We start from the raw sequence: 25,288 nt of genomic DNA on the forward strand, positions 1-25,288 counted from the left end.
GTTTTCCGAACAAAGATTTTTAGTGAAGCAGTATTTAATTGTATGAAGTTACAGTAAATCAAATGTGAAAAACTGGCTGTGCAAAAATTTGGGTCCCCTTGTAATTTTGCTGATTTGAATACATGTAACTGCTCAATGCTGATTACTTGCAACACCAGATTGGTTGGATTAGCTCGTTAAGCCATGAACTTCATAGACAGGTGTGTCCAATCATGAGATATAAAAGGTATTTAAGGTGGTCATTGCAAGTTGTGCTTCCCTTTGACTCTCCTCTGAAGAGTGACAGCATGGGATCCTCAAAGCAACTCTCAAAAGATCTGAAAACAAAGATTGTTCAGTATCATGGTTTAGGGGAAGACTACATAAAGCTATCTCAGAGGTTTAAACTGTCAGTTTCAACTGTAAGGAATGGAATCAGGAAATGGAAGGCCACAGGCACAGTTGCTGTTAAACCAGGTCTGGCAGGCCAAGAAAAAGACAGGAGCAGCATATGCGCAGGATTGTGAGAATGGTTACAGACAACCCACAGATCACCTCCAAAGACCTGCAAGAACATCTTGCTGCAGATGGTGTATCTCTATATCGTTCTACAATTCAGCACAATTTGCACAAAGAACATCTGTATGGCAGAGTGATGAGAAAGAAGCCCTTTCTGCACTCACGCCACAAACAGAGTCGCTTGTTGTATGCAAATGCTCATTTAGACAAGCCAGATTCATTTTGGAACAAAGTGTTTTGGACTGATGAGACAAAAATTGAGTTATTTGGTCATAACAAAAAGCGCTTTGCATGGCGGAAGATGAACACCGCATTCCAAGAAAAACACATGCTACCTACTGTCAAATTTGGTGGAGGTTCCATCATGCTGTGGGGCTGTGTGGCTAGTTCAGGGACTGGGGCCCTTGTTAAAGTCGAGGGTCGCATGAATTCAACCCAATATCAACAAATTCTTCAGGATAATGTTCAAGCATCAGTCACAAAGCTGAATTTATGCAGGGGTTGGATATTCCAACAAGACAATGACCCAAAACACAGTTCGATATCTACAAAGGCATTCATGCAGAGGGAGAAGTACAATGTTCTGGAATGGCTGTCACAGTCCTCTAACTTTGAATATAATTGGAAAACTATGGGATGATTCGAAGCAGGCTGTCCATGCTCGACAGCCATCAAATTTAACTGAACTGGAGAGATTTTGTATGGAAGAATGGTCAAAAATACCTCCATCCAGAATCCAGACACTCATCAAGGCTATAGGAGGCGTCTAGAGGCTGTTACATTTACATAAGGAGGTTCAACTAAGTATTGATGTAATATCTCTGTTGGGGTGCCCAAATTTATGCACCTGTCTAATTTTGTTATGATGCATATTGCATATTTTCTGTTAATCCAATAAACTTAATGTCACTGCTGAAAAACTACTGTTTCCATAAGGCATGTCATATATTAAAAGGAAGTTGCTACTTTGAAAGCTCTGGCAATGATAAACAAAAATCCAAAGAATTAAGAGGGGTTCACAAACTTTTTCACATGACTGTATTTGTCAAAAATCACTGCATATTGTGGGAATTCCTAAAAACTGGAAGCTAGCAAATATTACTCCATTGTATGAAAAGGGTGACTGGGCCAATCCAAGTAACTATAGGCCAGTAAACTTAATATGCATTACAGGTAATTTAATGTAAGTACAGTAATTACTAAGGAAAAGACTGAGCAAATAGTCAACATGAGTTTAGATGGGGAAGGTCATGTTTCACAAATATGCTGGAATCCTATGAGGAAATAACAAAAGCATACAATAAGAGAAGTGCATATAATATTATTTATCTTGGTTTTCAGAACTCTTTTGTTAAGATACCACATGAAAGTTTAGTGATCAAACTAAGAGAGGTGGAAATTCAAGACACGGTTTGTAGGTTTGTACAAAATTGACTCAAACAAGGGAAGCAAATGTTTTTTGCAGAATTAGGTTAGGGTGTCCCAATTAGGGTGTCCCCCTGGGACCAGTGCTGGAGCTGCTGTTCTTTTTAATATATATTAACGGTCAAAACAAGAACATAAACAGAAAGTTGGTTAAGTCTGCAGATGATACCAAACTAGGTGGAAGGGGCGATAATGTAGAATTAGCTAAATTGTTATAGAGGAACTTATACAGAATGGGGAAATTTGGGGCAGAAGAAATTTAATGTAAGTAAAGGTACGGTATTACACATAGGAAGTAAACATTTCCTGTTCTGGTCTGCTAAATGCTCCCTACCTCCTCTCCACTGTAGAAGGGCAGGTGATGCCTAGCGACACATTTCATGTGTTAACATGAAACAAATGCATGTTTGCACTGGCTGTTCCATAACTTCAGGGTCCCACTTAGTTGCTGTCTGTGCAGAGTTCACACAGTGTATTCTCCCTGTGTAGTGATTTCTTTCTTCATATATTCCTGTTTACATTGTGTACATTGGGTTGAGTAGTACGCTGATTTAACCCCACTTTGGTTAAGTCTGCCCTGTGGTGGGTTTGTGTCCTGTCTAGGTGCTAAACAGTGCATGCGTCAAACTGGTGTGTATGTGGCACCAAATCCTAATCCCTGATAAGAAGGATCAAGTAGACAAGAATTAATGTGGAAAGACTCAATGAACTGCTCAACGTTGCAATGGCTTTCTAGAGCTAAATATTTATTTGCAGATAAATGTATGTGTGTGGTTTCTGAAACAGAACAAATACAATAGCATAAAATAGCTGTCACAAAATAAAAGCCCACAGAATGCTAAAAACAGGTAATACCTAAAAAGGTCAGTAGATGGTGGCAGGAATTAACAAAGCCATTACCAAGTCTGTTTTCTAGAAGTTCTTATCTATTAATAAAGAAACAACATTTCTGAGCCTATTTTATATATTTTTAAACATTAAAGTTAACACACTTTGACAGGGTTGCCTGAACACGTTAGCAAAACATCATTAAGAGCTTTATCATTACATGGCAAAAAATTGTTATATTTCTAATATTCTAAATTAACAAAGCATAAAACTTACATCAAACAGCCGCGCACAAAGTCAACAAAGAATTGAAAAAATGCGGCAACATTCAGACTCCTGGAAGTACAGCATTTCTGCATATCAGATACAGAAATAACACGTGTGCATGCTCATGCATAACCTGTGAGTGTAATGACACAACAGACAGTGTGCTCAGAGTTTTGTACACTAGGCTTAGTTTTTGTTTTAAGCTCTTTGCTGCAATGATAGGCTTTCTTCTCACACCCCTGACCTGAATTCATTGGTTTAAAATGTGTTTAAATAAATACAATTTCTGTCCCATAGTATGTTATCTGTTTTGTTTAGGATGTAGCAGCAACGTTTTTAAGCATTTTTGAAGGAACTCCTGCAGATGCAATTCCATTTGAATCCATAACAAATAAAATTTTCCTTTACACTTGGTTTGAACTCCAGAAAACAGCCAATAACCAATGAGCCTAATTCAGATATACCAGGGTGGAATGTTCTTTATGGTTAAGTCTAGTCAGTAATGTCACTTAACATACATTTTATAACTTAACTTGTACCTTACAGTTTCAAGAACCCAAATTTGAATCCTACGTTTATGTGGACCATCACAGCCATATGCTAGTATTGTTTGTGTGCCCTCATTTTCTTCCACATCCTCATGAGTTGTGTGCTGGACTGATTTTGAAATTTAAATTACCTAGGATTAGTCTGTGTGGGTGTGTTAGCGTGTGTAGCACAGAAAGACTGGCTCCTCCGTAACGCCAGAAGGGCTCACAGCTCCGTGTTTGGATGGATGCATGGAAAAATATGTAATTAAACAAGAAATTGTTCATATCTTATATGGAAGTGTAACAACAGGACTTTTCCAAAATAATCTAATATTTCAGTTCAACGCTTTATTTGTCACAATCATAATATGTAAGTATAGCATGCAGTGAAATGTAAAACTAGTTGTTATAATATGTTTTGTTATTAAGTTTAATGTTACTGTTCTCTGTGCCCACTGTTATGGACTCATTCATACAGGCAGACCAAGTATGCTACACAGGGGCTCAGCATCAGCATTTAGAATTGCCGAGCCAAGCACAGGACTAGAAAGCCTAAAGACAGACTAGTATATTTCTGTCTTCTGTCAGCACATTATCCTCTTTCCTTGTTGGGAGAATGAGAACTGTATGTAGGCATTGTGCTATTCCTGTATTTTTGAAGGTGGGGTTTGAGTCCTTTCCTGTCCTTGTTTGGATCCAGAGAAGGAGCCTGCACATGGAGCAACCAGAATATAAGGACGGACCTACGGCCAACACACTTTGAAGCTGCCGGGCGGAAGATTATGTCTTCCGTCTGGTGAAAATCGTTTCAGCGTGGCGACGAAAGATGGCAGACTGCGTAGGTCAAGACCCCCACATTGCTTGATAAAGTCTGTCATAAGCTTCCCGTCTGTAATACCGCGTGAACCCACCAGTAAAGTGAGCTAAATTAGCCTTTATACTTCTCGTGTAATCTTGTAACCGTCATATTGCATGCTGGGGGCGGATAATACCTTTTTTATTTTTAATTATTTAAATTCTGGTTAATTAAAACGCCGCAATTGAAAAGAACACATTTCCAGAGAGCTAATGCCTCTTAAGGAAACACTAGTTTAATCCTACATCCCTAAAACTGTGCTAAATAAAGAAATTGTTCTGTTTTGTTTCATTATTCATTATACATTATCATTTTCTTTCAGATTACAAAGCCTTTGGGAGTTACAACTTTTAGTGGATTGCTATACCAATTTTAGCTCTGGAATCTGAAGGGTACCTCTTCCCAGTGGATACTATGTTGTGGTGGGATTTATAGTAAATGCTATCATTGTTTTCTGAAAATCCCCAAGTCCCCCAACACCCTCTAACCACATCCTTTAATAAACAAAGCCTGTATATAGATCAAATGTACAATTTTCACCTAATGAGAAACAGAGTGGAATATCCACCTGTATGGATGGATGGGACAAATGCATAAAGTGCTACAAAATGTAATAACATTTAACAAGTGCAGAACCTCGATATACATTAGTCTTCTCTATAATGTGCTCTGATCAGAAAGTCCTGAGAAATTCATAGACATGAAAGGCATAAATAATTGAATTATGAATTGAAAGAGTACAGTAACTGAGAAAATAAGCATGGTATCCACAATAGAAGGATCATCCCTTTGAAAATAACCACTCTGTGCTTTGATTTAATTTCAAATTTTGTTGAGCTATCCAGATGGTGGTCCATTTGGGGAAAATATGAAGCATTCATGGCTATTTTGTAGTATTTAATGAACACATTAAATTGTCAAAGAGAGACTGGTGTCCTGTCCAAAGCTGATTTCTGCAAAGCTGGTTATGTTTGCTACCAAACTACCTGGAAGTGCAAATAATCCAGAATTAGCTAAATTGTTGCAGAGGAACTCGGACAGCATACAGATTTGTGGGAGATCACATTTACAGTACTTAAATGTAATGTGTTACAGAAATGTTAGATTTAAATACATAAAGAAAGGCTTGAAACTTGAAAGTAATCTTTATGAGATGGATCTAGGAGTCAAAGTAGAGTCATATCGAATTCCAAGCAATGTACAGAAGCCACTGTAAAAGACCAGCCTGGCTACAGACAGACACTGAGACAGCCAAGTCCAAAACACACATGTTTATTTTTCTTTCTCAACAGCACCACACAGTACCCAAATTCACAACAATGCTCACTGTCCTTTTTCTCTATTTCCTTTCCTTTCCTTCTTTTCTTTACTTTTCTTCTGCCACCTGCACTCCTCTCAAGCTTTGTCTACCTTCCACCCGACTCTGGTGTCCTTGATAAGCTGCCTTCCCCCATCTTTCCATTATTGGGTCGGGATAAACTGCTGGCCATCCCTTACACCTTTAAGAAGACTAACAGAATAGTAAGGTTATATAGCACAATGTTTAGAGTACAAGTCCAAGGAAGTAATGCTTAAGTTATATAACACGCTAGTGAGGTCTCACCTGGAGTACTGTGTACAATTTGGTCTCCTTATTATTAAAAAGACACAGCAGCTCTAGAGAAGGTCCAGAGAAGAGCAGCTAGGTTGGTTCTGGGACTAAGAGATATGAGGAGAGACTGAAGGAGCTGAACCTTCTCAATTTAAGCAAATGGAGAGTAAGAGGTGAAATGATCAAAGTGTTTAAAATTATGAAAGGAATTAGTACTGTGAACTCCAGTTGTTATTTAAAAACAAATTCTGCATCAAGAACACAGGGAAAGAGTTGAAAACGTATTAAGAACAGATTTTACATAAAAGATTTTCTTCATCCAAAGAATCAAACAGTACAATACAATGCAATACAACTTACCTTTGTAGAGCACAGAGGGCACAGAGTGCTGTGAACAAATTCACAGGTGAAATACAAGTATAAATTTCACTAATTAATAAATACAGAAATAGTATAGATAGATAGATAGATAGATACTTTATTAATCCCCAAGGGGATAAATTATATATATATATATATATATATATATATATATATATATATAGAGGGGATATATAATATATATATATATATATATATATATATATACACACAATATATAAGTATATATAGTATATGTAAAGGTACAGATTTTTTTAAAAACATATAGGAAAACAAAATAGAAACTAATAAATATAAATGGAAACCTGCAATATCTGCCCATTAATTAATTATGAATTATGGCCAATTGACAACCGAGGAGAAAGTTAAAGGCAAAGTGAGATGCAGTCACATGCAGCGCAGAGTCTTCAGCCAACTAGCTGATTATGCCAAACCGGGCAACCACAGAAATGAGGAATAAATTACCAGGTAGTGTGGTCGAAAAACAGGGGCCTCATGCATAATGCCGTGCGTAGAATTCACACTAAAACATGGCGTAAGGAGAAAAGCAGAAATGTGCGTACGTACAAAAAAATTCAGATGCAGAAATCTTTGTGAACGCCAACTTCCACGTTCTTCCACTCCATAAATCCCGGTCAGCGTGAAAAGTAACACACGTGCCTGCTGCCCCATCCCAACTCATCCCAGAATTATGCCTCTTTGAATATGCAAATCAATATAAATAGCTCTTAAGCTCAGCGTTCTGTGAAAAGGCAATGGCAAAAGCATGGAGGAAAATAGGAGAATTTCAATGAATACCAAGTGGAGGCAAGGAAGCATGTACTATTTGTTGGTTCAAACAGTGGTATAAACAACAAAAGGAAGTTGATTGAGTGACATAGAGTGACATAGAGTGTTGGAGAAACTCGAAAGCTCAAATTCACAAAGTTCCACATGTCCTCACATGTTTAATTATAAACAATATAGATTATTTAAATGATGTTAACATTTTATCTGTATAATGTAATAAACATATTTTGCTGCATTTCATCTTAAAAATTATATCGTTATCATATGTAAATATGCGCTTTATAGAGTGGCTCAGGTTGTGCAATATTATAACTGTATCTTAAGTTTACAGTGAGGTAATTGTACTAATAAGTACAAACAGTTCTACAAGGAGCTCTTGATGGATGGATTGAGTGCGTTTATAGGTTTTAGGATTTAAACTGTTTCTGAACCGCATTGTCCCTACAGGAAAGGCTCTGAAGCGTTTGCCATATGGGAGCAGTTCAATATATAGTGCACATGGCTGAGGTAGTGTGTGCTTGATGCTGTTTCCTGATAATTCTCTTTCCGATCAGCTGCTATAGAGTTTTGATTCCACAGTCAGATATAGTGGGATAAATACTCTGAGTGGTGCATCGAGAGGAACAACGCTAAAGCAACTATGGTCTTTGGAATAGTTTGGTCATTCCGTGGACCATTTTATTGTTACAGGTTAATTAAAATCAGATGCCTTAAACAAATTCAATATATTTGATAAAGCCGCCTCAGGGATGTGGATCTATAAAAGAAAGGGAAACCACACTGGAAAAAAGCACTGCTTTGACACTGGGTGCCGCTGGCGTGAAAATGTGCGTGGCTTTATGCCAAGTTTAGGTTTTATACGTCACGATTTGAGTGTGGAAACGGGAGTATGCAACATTTTTGTGCGTACACATCATTTATACATGAGGCCCCAGGACTTTAGGGACCTTAAAATCTCAACTTGTTGTTATTTTGGATTTGATGTTATTTGGATCTATTGCATGGTCGGACATCTTCTTTTAAAGCTTTCATATGGATTTCTGTATCAGACCAGCCTCCTTCATTCTCATCTGTTGTATTCTTCCTCACCTGATACCCCTTACTCCTTTAGCTCCTTTATAAATTCCATCTACTTCTCTTGGTCATCCTCTTTCCTCAGTCCCGAGACGTCCATATCCATGTTTCTTCTCCACACATTGTTTAATTCACCTATTATGATGTGTCCATACCACTTTACATTTTTTTCCTGTATTTTCTTAGAGGTTTCCCCAACTTTAACTGTTCTCTGATTCTCAATCTTATCAGGCTTTGTTACTCCATCTCAACATTCTCATTTCTGTAGCTTCCTCTTTCCTTTCATGTGCCTTTTCAACTGCCCAGGTTTCTAATCCAATGCAATGCTGGTCTGACCTGTTTTATGTACTTCACAAGGTCAGACATACACTGTAAGTAAGCATTTCACTGTACTCTGTATATGTGACAGTATAACTGCTATATTTCAGAATACTAATATTTTTTTAATGAACATTAGATATTTGTACTATGCACAGATTTTCAGTTTATCAAACAAAATATATATGTTTTTTACTTTTGCTGTCACTGTCTACTGGCAGCACACAATAGCAGAAGTTTAAATTAAGATGGAATCAGAAGATGGATCGTGATTGTAATAACAAATCACAGCCATTACAGAAAGGGCAGAAATGAAATAAAATAAGTTGAGGACATGACACAAAATCATAGATTAAGAAACACACCCAGAAAGTCAGCAACCAGAATTTTTCATGTAGCCTGAACTAAAACACAAGACATAAATCAAGGTCAAAGAACAGAAAATAAATAATAAATTGAGATATCTGAAAAATAATAAAGCAAGATTTTTTCCTTTGTATTTACCCACAAAGTTACGGTTAGGAAGTGTATGGTGCTGAGGTTTATGCCATCATGGTAAAGATAAGTCATATGATCTCAATTGTCCAGCCTTGTAAAAGTCTGGCAACTCTGCATTAGAAACAGCGAACAATGGCGGCACCCATAAGAAAAACAGAATGGTGCCACGGGAAGACGTACAATATAGAATAACATCTTCAAAATTTTTCTAAATTAAAAATTTAATTAGACATTTAATTCCTTTACCTCTAAAACCTCCCAGAACAATATCTCCATTATTTTTACAGGTCAAGGAAAAGGCTTAAAAAATATAAAACAAAGTACAGATCATGACACTGTGTTTTTAATCTGCTTCATTGTGTTTGTTCCTATTAAATGTAGACATTATCTAGAATATTCTAATTTTTAAATTTACAGTTTTCATGTGCAATAGAATGGCTAAGGAACTAAGATTCGATTCTAGGCCTGGGTATGTTTAAAAGTCAAATGAATGTCTCCATTGAATGTTTCTTCCAGGAACTCTATTGTCCTCCTGTATCCCACAGTTATGCCCTTTAGTTAACTAGTGGCTCTAAACTAGCCCTTTGTAACGACAGGACAGAAGGGTGCTCTGTAATGGATTTGCCGTCTTGTCTGGAGTTGGTTTCTGTCCTGTGCTTAATGCTGCCAGAATGTACTCCAGCTCCCCTTTACCATGGGTTCAGAAAATGAAACGCTGGTTTTGTGTTCTGTTTAAAGCAATCTATATTTAATCAACAGATTTTTGAAAATATTTATTTCCAAAGTTATCCAAGTCATGCTCTGAACTGCTGCATTGTGAATTTTTTGAGTAGGATTTCTTCTCTAACATAAGATACCCAAAACATTAAGCTTGTTTCTTTAAGAGTAAGCATCCTTCCATCACATATGTTCTCATCCCTTTTCAGTTTATTAAACACGTGCATTGCTATGGTTCATTTAATTTGTTTTTCCATGTTTTATAGATTGTGGCACACGAGCAAAACTACCGAGAATAATTGGAGAACTGAGGCAAATTTGGGAAGATGGCCATGGCAAGTGAGTCTTTATCAAAGCTCAAAACACATTTGCGGAGGCTCTATAATAACTAACCAATGGATAGTGACTGCTGCACACTGTGTACACAAGTAAGTTTCAAAAATGGTCCACATTCATTTCCGCATGTGCAACATTTCAGTGCACAATATTACCATACTTGTATTATTACCACCAATAGCTTCTAGATATTTTCTTTAACTGTGCCATTCTGATCAAAGTTATGATAATTTAAATCTCATTAACCAAAAGTATTAGATGACTTTACAACCCACAGAAGGAGGAGGGTAATCCTGCATACACTTCACAAAGTGGCAGATTCAGCTGCCAATCCAAGACTTTGCATTGGACTGCGTCAAGAAATATTTACAAAAGTAGAGGCTTCTTTTTAAGAGATTAGGTACTTCCGGACTTATAAACTTTTTACAGTCAATCGTTTAATTGAGGCTTACAATTCTGTACGCTGTTTGTTAAAACAAATATTGTATACAGTTACATATATATATGTATATATATATATATATATATATATATATATTTATATATTTATAATTATAAGTGTCATTTAAATTAATGTTTTATATGAAAAAGAAATACCGTATATTGCTTGTGTGCATGTACCATAATGTAAAAAAATAAGAACACCCTCTTTCAATTCCATGGTTTTAAACATTAGAACATATCTAACCATTTAAACCTCATCCTGTACCAAATTTAGATAAAGTCTAACCTTATGTGGCACAAAATAAATGATTGTTTTTTGCTTTTTTTTTTGACCAAAAAATAAGACTGCATGCAGAATTCAACCACAGCTTTATTATCAGTTAATTAAGTATTTTGAAGCTGATGGCTCTGAGGCTAAGGATCTGCGCTGTTATCTGAAATGTTGCTGTTGTCGGTTCAAGTCCTGCTGCTGCAGTGATTCCCAAATTCAGTCCTGGGGACCCCAGTGGCAGCAGGATTTTGTTCATAAGCAGTCATATTAACTGATAATAATTGATCTTATTTAATTTTTTTTTTTTTTCAACTTCTGTTATTGTGCATTCAGAAAAGTACAGCAGGATGATTTTTACATTTATAAAACGTCTATTTTTGCTGTAGCTTTAAAGCTTAACTCTCTTTTAATATTTTCCTATTGTCTTACCCTTTTTCTGTGTAGTTTGCTCCCTTTGTTGTATCCTAATAATGACAATTAAAAACAAACAGCAGATATCCGGACGAACAACACTGAAGGATGAAAAGCTTCAACTACTTTGCTTTCAGACCCACTAATTAGTAAATAGTGGATTACAAAACCAGAATACCTGGAAAAAAAATGAATAAAATCAGAATGAAAATATTGTTAAAAAAATATCCCTATATACCTTCTTAATACATTTTAATAAAGAATGACCAAACTTAGTTTTGTAATTTCTACATTGATCCTGAACTGCAGAACCACAGAAACTGGGAAGTAACAGCTCACTTAATTAGGCTAGTAGTCCAATTAAAAACAGAAGTTGGTTGGAACAAAAACCTGCAGCCACAGTGGGGCCTCAGGACTGATTTTGGGAAGCAGGGGGGATTACTGCCAGAAAGGATCCTACTCTGTTGGGCCTTTAACTGTTTGGGCCTTTAACCTGCAAAATTGCTCCAGGGGTGCTGTACAATGGCTGACACCTAAAGGTCAATCGGAAAAACAATTCTCAACGGCAGATTAATATTGCATATCAAATAAAAAAAAAATCAAAACACTCAGCATTTCAGCCTGGAGTGTGTAGGTTTGTGGCAACCCATACACAGATTACCTGGAATTATCTCAGATTAGCTATTGTTGTTTCTCTTTAGTCTGGAATGGTTAGAAAATAGCTATTTCTGAACAGTATTACAGCAAATATTCTACACCAAGAATAAATATTTACAAATGGAAGAATATCCAATACAGTTGCCAAACTTCCAGAAATAGGCATTCCTGACTAAAAAAAAATGAAATCTAAGCAACTGGAAAAGTATTTATATCTTGACATTAAGTCTTGTTTTCCTTATTGTAAGAATTATTGACTTTTCAAAAAAAATTGTATTTATGATTATTTATCTTACTTTAAGAAATCTTGTCAAGTAAATTTTGCTTACCTCACTGGCAGATTTTTTTTTGCTAAATAAAATCAAGACAACTCCCATTTAAAGTTTTTTGTCTAGTTTTTGTATATACATTTTTGCAGTGCAAATTCACAAAAAGTCAAAAACCAGATAATGCCAAAAGGAAATTAAAATTATTCCAAAAGCAGCATCTAGATATCTAGAGGCCAATGTCAGCATGGTAAATGTTACAGTTTGTAATTCTTCCATCAGAACAATAACGATGAAGTATACCTTTTATGAAATGGTTGCCAGGATTAAGAACACGATTGTCAATATTCTATCAAAGGTGAGAGAGAGAGACGGCCTTTAGATCATTTCAGTTAATGTGGAAGAGCATAAATTAACTTGTTTTGCTTATTTATCCCGTGTATACCTATTTACAGTCCTGCTGTTGTTCTTCTTTTGACTGTCATTTTTTGTTTCATTAGTCAAGTGTATCTGCCACTTATCAATGACAAACTTTTTCCTAAGACAAAATAAGATCTCATATTGTGCATTTGTAGTGGTGGGCTAGAAAGCTAAATAACAAGTTATTTTACTCCCTTAGACTGTTATACTTTGTCTTCTCCTCTTGTCATTAAATGCAATGTCTATCATAGCAATCACTGGATTGTTTTTTCTAGGTCCTTCCATAACAGACACCCACCTAACATACTCTAAGTTTTCTTCCCATAAAGTTTCCTTCACGTTGTTGAGCCACTATACATAGCAGCTTTTATTTCAATATGAGCCCCTGATGTGCGTGCTACTAAAGTATGTTTTAAGTAATTGGGTCACATACAGCCCCTCTCACTGTGAGGCTAAAAGTCGCCCACTGGACCACAAGCTTGTCCGATAATATGCGACAAGTAACTTACATGGTTGAATCAGAGCCAGCTTTTAGATTATTTCAGAGAATGTGGGAGAGCATAAATTAATTTGAAAGTCTATAAATTGTTTAAATTGAGTTAATTACTTTTTTGCATATGATTATATGATGTCTGGTGCTTCATTATACTTAATACAGCTGTATATTAAGTTCTTTGTGGCAAATTTTAACTTAAAACAAACATAGTGTGACAGAACCTTTTTGAATAACAGCATCATGTGGATAAAGTACAGAGAGGACTCCATTATTAGTGCAATACACATTATAATTTTCTGTTTCCTATCATCTTTATGTAGAAAAACAAATTATATTTTAATTAGTCATAATGAAAAAAAAAGGTAAAATATATATAAATGAGCAAAGCATCTGGGGGAGCCTGTAAATGGGCCTTAATCAAATTAATTGTGATACTGAGCCTAAGTTGAGGTGCTACCTTGAAAGTCTCCTTCAGGCTGTTATTCCCTTTTTTGAGATCAGACAAACTAGTTCTCTTTCACCCCAGATTCCTATCATCTGCCAGTCTTGCTAAAGCCAGACGTATAATATATATGTGTCGAGACAACCATGAATGAATTTTGCTTAAAACTGGGTGGGAACAATCAAAAAGCTTACTGAGTGTCACATTTCTAAACCAATCCAACGCTTCATGAATGTGGCACTTAAAGTAGGGGTGGCAATTTTGATCTGCAAAGATCAGAGGTGCTCCTGTTGACCTGGTCCGACAGAGAGCAAGCTTCTGTTTAAGATGAATGGTCTATACTCAAGAAGTCATTAGACATATAAATTGTGTGTCGCGTGTGCAGCAGAGCACATTGCACATTTTAAAAACAAGCATAACCTGATACAAGGGAAGAGCCAATCTGTAGAATCAGAGTATACTGTGGCATTCGATGGCATCAGTGGTAATCTTGAACAATATGTTGTCACAAACACTGTGTGTGGTCTCTATAATTGAGTCTTATTACGATAGGTGTCAATGTAAGTTTGAAAGAATTGGCAGTTATATTAATGAAAATATGAACTGGAAAATATACATTTGAAGTAAACAGTGTGTCACATTCTGTCAAAAGGACTGCAGTTGATAGAGCTGATGATGAAGAGTCATAGGAAATGCAGATTTCAGTACTCAAAACACCCAAACCAACAAATCTGCCTAACAACTCTAGTAGATGTTAATTATTAAGCTTCAATTACCTGTGCTACAGAGTTTGTGAATGAATAACAGCAATTTAAGCTTTTTAATTTCTGAAACCCCGGCAGCAGTTTAAAATGCATGGACAGGAGAAATTAGTGTTGGGAGTTTTAGGAGGAATTCCTGTGAGTGTAGCATTTGCAGTCACTACAAACTTTGTAACGGGCTGTCCCCTGACATGTATTCTTATTTGAGAATCACGTCTGGCCCCATGAGACTAATCATCTGCTGTCCCGGGTTTAGTCCTGGTACTTTCAAGTCAGTGTCAGTCAAGTCTTGCTATCTTTTCCAGTGTTTACTATCAAAACAAACCGACACAAACAAAATAGCCTTTTAGCCTCCTATCAAGTCCATTCTGGTCTTTGGATAATTTCTTCTTCTTTTGCTTCATTTGTCCACTTCTTGTCTTCTTTGCATATTCATCTACTCCATGACATGACTGTTGAACAGCAGAAATTCATATTGTACATTTTCAGCGTGGAATTAACAGTCTCTTATTTCTGATGAATTGGCATCTCGGCAAAACTGCTTTCTGCCTTGTCCCTCATGCTTCAAGCCTCCATGAGCCAGAGATGAACTTAGCAACTTCAAAAATGGATGGACGAACACTTATCCTGACTCTGCCCTGTTCTAGCTTCTTTATTTAATGTTACTGGGTCATGGAGAGCAAGAAGCTGTCCTGACAAGCAGCGGGGCACAATGCAGAAATTTATCCTGGATTGAGTGCCACTCCTATCACAGGGTACACTCACTAGAACCCCTCACTCGTACCAATTTAGAGTCATCAGTCAAACTAGGGTTAAATGGCTGTGGAAAGAAACCTGAAAGAAAACACTTGTGGAAACAGTAAATATTATATTATATTATATTATATTATATTATATTATATTAATTATATATATTATATTATATTATATTATAGAATAAGTAACAATGTGAGATTTTTCTAGCCTATTTTTAAACATGTTCAGCAAAGTTTGACATTTGTCTAATGTACTTCTGTTGTTGCCAGTCATAGCAAGGAAAGTTGTGCACTAGCCTATCACTTCTCAACAACTGGAGTAATATGCAATTATTCTTGATAGTTATAGGTTACCTCAGGTTTCCAGTTGGATTGTTTATGCCGGAATAGTGACTCAAAGTTCAGTAAAACTGGAGGAAAACTCTGGCTATTCTGTTGAGAAGATAATTTACAATGAAAAGTACCACCACCGAAGTCATGATAATGACATTGCATTAATGAAGTTAAAACTGCCTCTGAACTTTACTGGTGAGTAGAATATTTTTGGCTCAGATTAATTCTTTGATTTAAAGCAAATGTATTTTCTTTAAACTAATATATTTCATTTTTTTAGAAATTGGTAGCTTTTCAGGTCAAACCTTTTATCTGGAAACAGACTAGGTATTTAGATGAACTGAATACAGGGAGTTGTTCCAGTCTGATGTGGACATAATTAATTTGTACTAATTTTGATGAAAACATGGAAGGTATTCCAATCTCCCTACACATCTTAAATTATGGAAATCCACAGAATGTTTCACACTGGGTCAAAAGAAGATTTCCTTGTGTTTTGTTATTTGTGCCAGACTTTCTTTAGTATTATTTAATACATACTTCTTCTCTTCTGTACCCCATTTTAAAACCTTCAACATGCTTTTGGCACCACAGTACATATTATACTCTGCTATTTCAGATGTACACCATGCACTCCTTTTTTCTCAGGCCTCCACCTTGTCTTATGCTCTACTATCCACACCTTCAAATGTGGTTACACAAGTCTTCGAGGATGTAAACAGTCAGACAGAAAATTCTTCTTTAACTGTGTAAAGCATAAATATTAATAAACAAGTACATTCAAATATCAGAATATTAGAATAATCATGAAGAGAGCAGGCCATCCAGTCCAACAAGCTCATCCATCCTCTTCACAGCCTAAAACTAACACTAAGTTGAGATGTGAAAGTTCCAAAAGTCTTTCTCTCCATCACACTACTTGGTAATTTTTTCTGTATGTATGTGGTTATTTGCATGAAGATAAGCTTTCTAAAGTTTCAACCGTGTCCCTATGTACTTGTTATCTCTTGAAGTTACTTAACAGTGACTGTTTTAAGGTTAATTTTTCTTACAATATGACAATTTTCATCAATAAGTATTTAGTTCTTAGTTCCATTTTTGATATGGTTTCAATATTTTGTTGCAGTGAACTGTGGTCAGCAATTCCATGCACTTTCTAACATTGGTAAAAAACAATTTTTAAAATTAATGAAACAATTGATAAAGATAGACAATTGATGCTAATATCTAAAGCACAAAGGCTGCATAAAATTTAGTCTTCTTTAGTTATTGTTTGGGTGGCACAGTGGTACAAATGATTAGGTACATAGCCTGCTGGCCCAAGAGCTCAGAGCTCAAACCTGGACATTATTTATGGGGCGTTTGCACATTCTCTCTATGTTTGTGTTGGTTTTCTTCATGTACCCCAGTATCCTTCTGGATTACTAAGACATAGAGGTTACTGGTTAAGCATCAGTGCTAAAGAGGCCTGGAATGTGGCACATTTGAGGCGATGGTCTGTTACCCCATCAAGTGTCTGTTCCCACCCTTAACTAAAACACTGGATGGAGAGTTACCATTCTACATTTACAATCTCTCTTTCCTCAATAATATCTTAAGTGTTGATAGCAAAATAAATTAGCAAAAAATAAGAACTGGCCAAAGTTTTACTTTTACCTCCACTTGACGTTCCCCTGTTCATGCTTTCTCTTTAAGTGAGATTTGTTAACAGGGTGTAACAAGAGGGGGTACCCTTATGGTGTTTTACCTCACCACAAATAACAACCCAGCAGGCCGAAAACTATAAAAAACACCAGGGAGAACACAAAGTACAAATAAAACAAGAGAAAACAAAAATTATGTTGCCACTCTGATGCTGTCTACAAATGTTTTGAATGTGTGTCTTCCTACTGGTTTGGTTCACCCACTTGCCCAAGTACCATCTTTCTCACTTATGTTACACTTGAAAGAAAGACACCGACAGCCATTCAAGTGTATCTCTTTTCTTATTCTTTTTTCTGAAAAAAAACACACAGGACAAAAAAAACAAAATTCTCATCATATAACTGCAGAACTAACACATTATTTTACATAACAATTGAGATCCCCATTCTAATCTGTACACGATGGACATCCTTTGTTAAAACAAGCCTGAGGGAGCCCAGCATAAGATCACTTTGATTCCCTATGGTAGGCTCAGTGAACATGGAGAGGAATTTGTTTTATAAAGCTAATATTATCTGCATAACATCCATTAAACCAATCAGCATACAGATAAATTGTATAATTCATGATGCACCTCTATATCCTTATACATCTAGAGGTCTCAAACTAGTTAGTTAGATGAAGAGTTTTTGGCAAAGTATCATTACATAGGAACTCCTTATATATAATGCTACAGTTAAAATGTCATCATCTCCATAGTAAATGTGCTGACAATAAATGGTACAAAGGGATCTAGCTTGTATAGAATGGCAGAGACATAATTGACAAGCTCACAAAATTGAGTGTAGTTATTCAATGATAAAACAGCACACACACATAAACAAACTGCCCCCCTCGCTCCAACAAAAGGAATGCACGTATGTAACAAGAACAATCAAACTTGAAATGTAGTACCACAGTCTTACTCGAGAGGAGCATGACAGCAGCAGTTTCAAAGGTCAATTATTAGAAGGTCCTTGTAAAGAATTTTTGTTTTCTAATTACAGATGACAGATTTCTCAATTTTTTGGAAAAGTTCTTCATTAATAGTAAAAATTTCTAACTTTTTGAGCAAACCTGGCATTTTGTCTGGCTGCTTAATAAGATGATAGCAGCAGGTAAACAGTCAAGCATTATAAGGCTTCCCCAAGACCCTGCTCAGGATAAAGTGGATTGAGAAAGTTAATGGATGGATGGTACTTTACCAAATTTAACAGTGAGGTGGACTGAACCCTCAAGAGAAATTTGTGAGTCACCACAACTATAGGCATATGGTAGAAAGAATATGGAAGTTAAAATTGTTGTGCATGTTTAATAGGGATATAGCCGCACCAGCAGCCAATAAAAAAGGGATAATCACACTGTTTAAGCTGAACATGCATGATTTCAGAGCAGCTAGACCTGAATTTTAGTTGCCACAAACTGTGCCCAGTGAATTAATGAGAGCAGGGAGTAGAACAACATGTTTTGGCAAAGTGGTTCTGTTTACCACCGTGGTGACAGTTCTGGCCACGTGGACGCAGCTTTGAGCTTTGCACGAGAAATATTTAATATTAATGTAAATAATAATATTATATCTTTCCACCATTTCTGCCGTGATCATTGTACTCTATAAATTATAATGCAAAAGTTCTTAATGGTCTTGTGCCCATTTTTAATGTACAGAAGGTCATGCTAACTTAGTTAACAATCTGTTTTTGTTTCTAAGAAAATGCAGTAATTCATGAAATAGAAAGCAAAATTTCATTAAGTTGTGACAAAAAGAGTGGATGTGCTAAGGGGGAGTCAAGTGTGAATATCAGTTTCTGTGACATTGTAAAATTACTAATTAAAATCTTTTAAACACTTTCACTTCACTTTCTATCTTCTTCCCTGAGACAGTCACAATGGCAGTGTATTGACCTGGAAAGACTAGGCCACCAATTTTCCAGCTTCTACTGCATAATTTCAGACATTTTCAAGACAGATAAGAGACACAAGTTTTTAAACAAGTTTTAATGTGAACCCATTTGGAAGACACTTATATTTTAACTTTGCATTCAAAGCTTAGAGTTATAGCCAAGGTGTCTTGGATTGATTACTTAAGTGTATTATTGCTGCATCTATATCTGTATCTTTTAGCCTACTTCATAGTATGGATGATATTATGTTAATTACTTATTGTATTTGTATTATGAAAAATCAAACACTACAAATTAAAGTTTTTCAAGCAAAGAATTTAAAAATCTTCTTTATCTTAATTTTTCCCACTTCTATGTAGGGTTGACATGTTTGACCAGCGTTCTCCATACAGCTCAGTCCTGCAGCTCCTTCCCAGTCAGACATTTTTCCTTCAGGTCTTCCTTTACTTTATCTATCCATCTCCACTTCAGCCTCCCTCACTTTCTCTTCCCCTGTACTTCCATTCTCAACACTCTTTTACCCATATATTCATTGTCTCTCCTCATCATATATCCATACCACTTAAACCCCACTTTTCTCTACTTTCGTAGATAGTCTCTCCAACTTTAATTGTACCCCTGACTGTTTCTTGTTATTCTGTACTTTTTTTGTAACTTGACACAACCATCTCAACTTTCCTATTTCTGCCACATGCAATTTCTTCTCCTATGCTGCCTTTACTGCCCATACCAACTTAACCTCCTTTCTTCAACTTTCTTAGACATCACTCCTACTTTTGTTATAGTTCTGATTTTCTTGTTTATAGTTCCGTCCTTCTTTGTAACTCCACAAATCCTTATCAACATTCTTTTTTTCTGAAGAGCACTAATATTCCCTACATATTAAAAAGGAAAAACTCCAAAAGTAGTCGACAATCCCTCAGGGTGTCCTCTCTGTTGTGTATGAAAGACTGGGCTCGATAGCACATCAGGGTTTTTAATACTTCATTAAAATTAAAGCATTACTGCAGTTTTGGTCCTTAATCTTTGGATACCAACTACAAAAACAACATTTATTTATATAGCATGTTTTCATACAAATGAAGTAGCTCAAAGTGTTTTACAAGATGAAGAAAGCAAAGTTTATAAAAAATAAAAAATATAAAAATAAGATTAGGCAATACTAAGTAACAAAGAATAGAGTAAGGTCCGATGGCCGGGGAACAGAAAAAACAAACAAACAAAACTCCAGAGGGCTGGAGATAAAAAACAAAATGTGCAGGGGTTCTGAGGTGCAATGACCAATCTCTGAGCTCAGGCAATAAGTGCCATCAGTGACAGTGAAAATTATTATTGAATTCTTATTATTTCTGATTTTTTGCCCTCCCATTTTATATAACAGGTCAGCTCTCATGCTTGCAATATCCAACACCCATCAATGCCATTGACTTTGTTAACTTGTGTAAACTCAAATTATATTGCCAATGAATTGCTTGTGACTTCTCTGGTCCACAAGTCTTGATTTAGAAATTAGCACATCCGATTTTGGTATTTTTGGAAAAGTTCTTTGTGGATGGTCTAAGCTTGCAACTTTCTGAGCAAAACTGGCCCTTTTCTCATTTCTTTTCTTTTCACTACAAGCTTAAAGGCTGTCAGACTACTTAATAAAATGAAAGCAACAGGTGAATGGACAAGCATACAAAGTCCTTGTGAAGGATTTTTATTTTCTAATTACATAAGAAAACTGTAATCCTGTCTATGCAGTCACCATAGCAAGTCTCATTTTAGGCAAAGAGATGCACTGTTAAGCACTGTGATTACTGGCAGAAAATAGGAGATGCCATAATTCATTCATGAAAGTCAATTGTGTTTGTCTCTCTGCTAGATACGGTTAGGCCAGTCTGCCTCCCACAGTATGAGGAAGAATTTGCAGGTGGCACTCGCTGTTGGATATCTGGATGGGGCCACACAAGGCCAGATGATGGTAAGCAGAATGTTGGGTGTTTTAATAAGTTTTTTTTTTGATTAATTAGTATGTGTGGATGGATGTGTGTGTGTAAATCTACCTTCATCCATGGTTAGTTTTGACCTTGTGCCAGATGGTGCTATGATAAACTCCTTGTTACTCTGAAGTGGAATTAGGGACTTTGGCAAATGGATGGACGTGTAGCACTTAGTTTGCTTTTCTTTGCTCATCACCAGTAATGAATTTGTTAAATGGTGCGGCTCAAACCACCTACACCTGAACACCAGCAAAACCAAGGAGCTGGTAATGGATTTTAGGAGGCCCAGGCCCCTCCTGGACTCCATGATCATCAGAGGTGACTGTGTGCAGAGGGTGCAGACCCATAAATACCTGGGAGTGCAACTGGATGATAAATTGGACTGGACTGCCAATACTGATGCTCTGTGTAAGAGAGGACAGAGCCGACTATACTTCCTTAGAAGGCTGGCGTCCTTCAACATCTACAATAAGATGCTGCAGATGTTCTATCAGACGGTTGTGGTGAGTGTCCTCTTCTACGCGGTGGTGTGCTGGGGAGGCAGCATAAAGAAGAGGGATGCCTCACGCCTGGACAGACTGGTGAGGAAGTCAGGCTCTATTGTAGGCATGGAGCTGGACAGTTTGACAACTGTGGCAGAGCAACTGGTACTGAGCAGGCTCCTGTCAATCATGGAGAATCCATTGCATCCACTAAACAGTGTCATCTCCAGACAGAGGAGCAGCTTCAGCGACAGACTGCTGTCAATGTCCTGCTCCACTGACAATCTGAGGAGATTGTTCCTCCTTCACACTATGTGACTCTTCAATTCCACCTGGTGGGGTACACGTTAACATTATTCAAAGATATTGTCTGTTATACCTGCATTTTTATGACTCTTTAATTTAATATTGTTTTTTATCAGTATGCTGCTGCTGGAGTATGTGAATTTCCCCTTGGGATTAATTAAAGTATCTATCTATCTATCTATCTATCTATCTATCTATCTATCTATCTATCTATCTATCTATCTATCTATCTATCTATCTATCTATGTGGAGTGCAGTCTGTCTGATTAGAGTATTTACATTTACATGTATTTGCTTAGCAGATGCTTTTATCCAAAATGACATACAAAAGAGATGATCATAATCAAGTAAACATAAGTCTCGGGGACTGTTTGAAAACAGTACAGGACATGCTTACAAAATTGATCATCACAACTCCTTCATTACAGAAACCTAACAGACAAAAAGAGCCTTCAGGCGCTTCTTAAACACATTAAGGTAGTCAAAATTTCAAATGGAGGTGGGAAGCTAGAAGCTACACACTATACGAGTCTGGATTGAGATCTGATGTCAAGATCACCAGATGCCTTTCATCAGCAGACCATAGTGGTCAAGAAGAAGCATAAAACCTCACAAGTGTCTCCATATGCCACTGTAGGCAGGTACTCAGAATTTGAATTTAATATGTGCTGCTACAGGGAACCAATTCAGTGATCTGAAAAGAGGTGTGACATGGGCTTACCTTGGCTGGTTGAACACCAGAAATGCCACTGTATTTTGAATCATCTATAGCAGCTTGGTGACACATGCTGGTTGGTTTTCCTGCCAGAAGAGAGTTGCAGTTGTCCAATACCTGGAGCACATGCTATGCTGCATACTCTGATGTTGTAGATGTTGCAGAATATGGCAGATATTTTTTGTGACATAGTGATGCAGTGATTAGCACTAGTGTCTATCAACTTCAGGCTCCGTCACTGTCCCTGTGAAGCTGCATGTTTGCCTCAGCATCATCTTTGGATATAAACGGTGCCTTTCAATGCATAGGTCTCCTAATCTAGGTAGGTTCTTCCCTTGTACCCATCCATTGTCTAACAGGCCTAAAATAGGTGAGATCAGAAAATGCCATGATGGCTATTAGAGTGGACAATGGGCTTGAAAAGCTTAGTAGAGATTACTTTCTGCCAATTTGTTATTTTCTATTATTTTCTCAATTTACAATGTCAAATAAGGGTTATGTTTTTCTCTTTGGTAGATTACTTCCAATTATTTTTTCCTGAAGTAACAATAAATTGAATTATAAATCTGCTGTCTAGAGTTAATGTGATGAAGAAAATTAATCAACAAATTATTGTTAATGATTTTGGCTTGGAGGCATTTTTTTCTGGTACTTTTCCACAAAGCTCTTTTTATTCTTATTACTCATTTTCATGTGTTGTTTAAGGATTAATGCAGGAAAATATATGGGGGATTATTTTATTAGAAAAGGATGACAAAACATTTCATGAGATTCCTGGGTTGCAAATAAAGTTAAAGGATGCCAATGTGGGCATTAAAATGTCAGTATGTCACTTCCATTTATATTCATCTGTTTAATAATTTCAGGATATGAATATGTCATTTAGTGTAGGTCTAGGTGGTCCAGTATTGTTCATATCCACTGGCAATGCTTGAGGACATTTTCTTCCACACTTGTGGTAAAATTCATAAGATGGCAAAGAAAATCTCTGAAGGATCAGGATGGAAAAAGACATTATTGTAATTTGATCAAAATTCAGGAAGGTGCGTGGTGGCATGGTGGTTAGAACAGCCATCACAGAGCATATCTCATATAGGTGCAGGTTAGCTTGATTGTCAAATCTAAGGGTGAGTGGGTGCTGGTTTGTTCAGGACTGTACCCGGTGATCAATTGGCACTCTGTTCATGTTGAATGAATGAGTGATACAGTCAGTATGAAATGTTGGGGGTGATGTGCAATACTCTGTTCATGCAAATGAAATGTTGGTGGAAATATTACACAATGTCCTTCTCCAAAAAAGTCAAAATTATATTTGCTGTTTGTAAAAAGATTTTCAAAGCAAGGAAACACATACTTCCATGTTGCACATTTCCTTTCTATTTTTGTTTTTCCATGCATAATATCTGTGCCCCTGCAATCCTACATTGCATTGAGCAAGTTTGTGAATACTATACTATAATATTTTGGTTTATTGTTATTGTATTTTGATGACAGCACACATTCCTGATATGTTAAAGGAAGCAAGTGTTCCTTTGATCAGCACAAAGAAATGCAACAGCTCCTGTATGTATAATGGGGAAATCACTCCCAGAATGCTGTGTGCTGGCTACCCTGAAGGCAATATAGATGCGTGTCAGGTAAGGATATTCATCTGCTAGTACGATTGTGGAGCTATTAATGTCCTTCAGATGGTGTGTAGATTGCCCATTTTTGTGGTCTTATATGTTGTGGATATCAACAGGGCAGAAGCCATTGATATTGTCAAAGACCCAAACTGGTCTTATTCATACCCAACTCATACAGGGACAGTTTAGAATCGTCGGACATTTACAGGTGGGATGTGGGAGGAAATCCTGAATACCAGAAGAAAGCCATTTAGACAGCTGGAGAATATCCCTACAGACAGCAAATGGCTAAACTCTATGGAGTGATGCTCCTGTAATTTTGAAGCCTTATTTAAGGTGAATTTCTCATTTTCACAAATAAGTGAAAGTTGGATATTATAAATTTAGATATAATTGAGCTACACACATTCAGTCTATGTCTGATGCACCTGATTCCTCAATGAAAACAGGGCTATCCACTGCTTGTATAATAAAATTGGCATCATGTTCATTAATTGTACCACTGAAAAAGCATGTTAACACTGCATTTCTTCAATTGTATCATCAATAATTAATGCCACACTGTGCATTCTCCTGTACATTAACCTCCGTTCTACTGAACACTACATACAAGCTATTAAACTACTTTACACATTCTCTAGAGTCAATCATTGTTTTCCATGCTAGCCTGATCAGAGTTTATTAATTTGTAAGTGGGAGAAACGATGGCTTTTTCCAGCTCTGTCTATGATCTCAAAAATTACATCTCTCTCACTATTAATAACCTTTAGTTCATAGTGCTTTTTTGAAATTGTTTTATATTTTAGTTGATTTGACGTGTTTAACAATATTACCTGACAATAGTACCTGATAAGGTTCAGTTTAACAATAATCTACCATTTCCAAAGAGCCACTTTAGACCTATTTCTTCATAACATACAAATTGCTTACATACTGTACAATAGCTAGAATGAAATCAGAGGAAAATGGCCTGCATTTCGTTGAGTTATTCCAAAATGAACTCGGCACCTTAAAGGAATACTCCACCCAAAAATGACATTTTTTATATGTTACTTAGTCCATGTAGTTTGTAGTGATGGCTGAGAAAGGACATTAAAAGTGATATGATAACACAGGACCCTATCTTGCTAGACATAACGCTAGACAAGACCAAACACTAGATATTATAAATGTCCTTGAAAAAAATCTCACATTACTTGTGACACAAAATCCACAAAATCCCCCTAACCC

General features: G+C 36.5%; 1 protein-coding gene across 1 annotated transcript in view; it reads left to right on the top strand.

Moving 5' to 3' along the window:
* The window catches only part of LOC114657662 (transmembrane protease serine 5), a 117,421-nt gene that overhangs the window by 84,848 nt on the left and 7,285 nt on the right, over nt 1-25,288 (top strand). The window contains 5 exon segments of the mRNA XM_051932279.1: nt 10,039-10,074; nt 10,077-10,200; nt 15,375-15,559; nt 20,813-20,911; nt 23,928-24,070. Coding sequence (XP_051788239.1) covers nt 10,039-10,074; nt 10,077-10,200; nt 15,375-15,559; nt 20,813-20,911; nt 23,928-24,070 — 587 coding nt within the window.

Source organism: Erpetoichthys calabaricus, chromosome 9, assembly GCF_900747795.2.
Source record: "Erpetoichthys calabaricus chromosome 9, fErpCal1.3, whole genome shotgun sequence".
Lineage (NCBI taxonomy): Eukaryota > Metazoa > Chordata > Cladistia > Polypteriformes > Polypteridae > Erpetoichthys > Erpetoichthys calabaricus.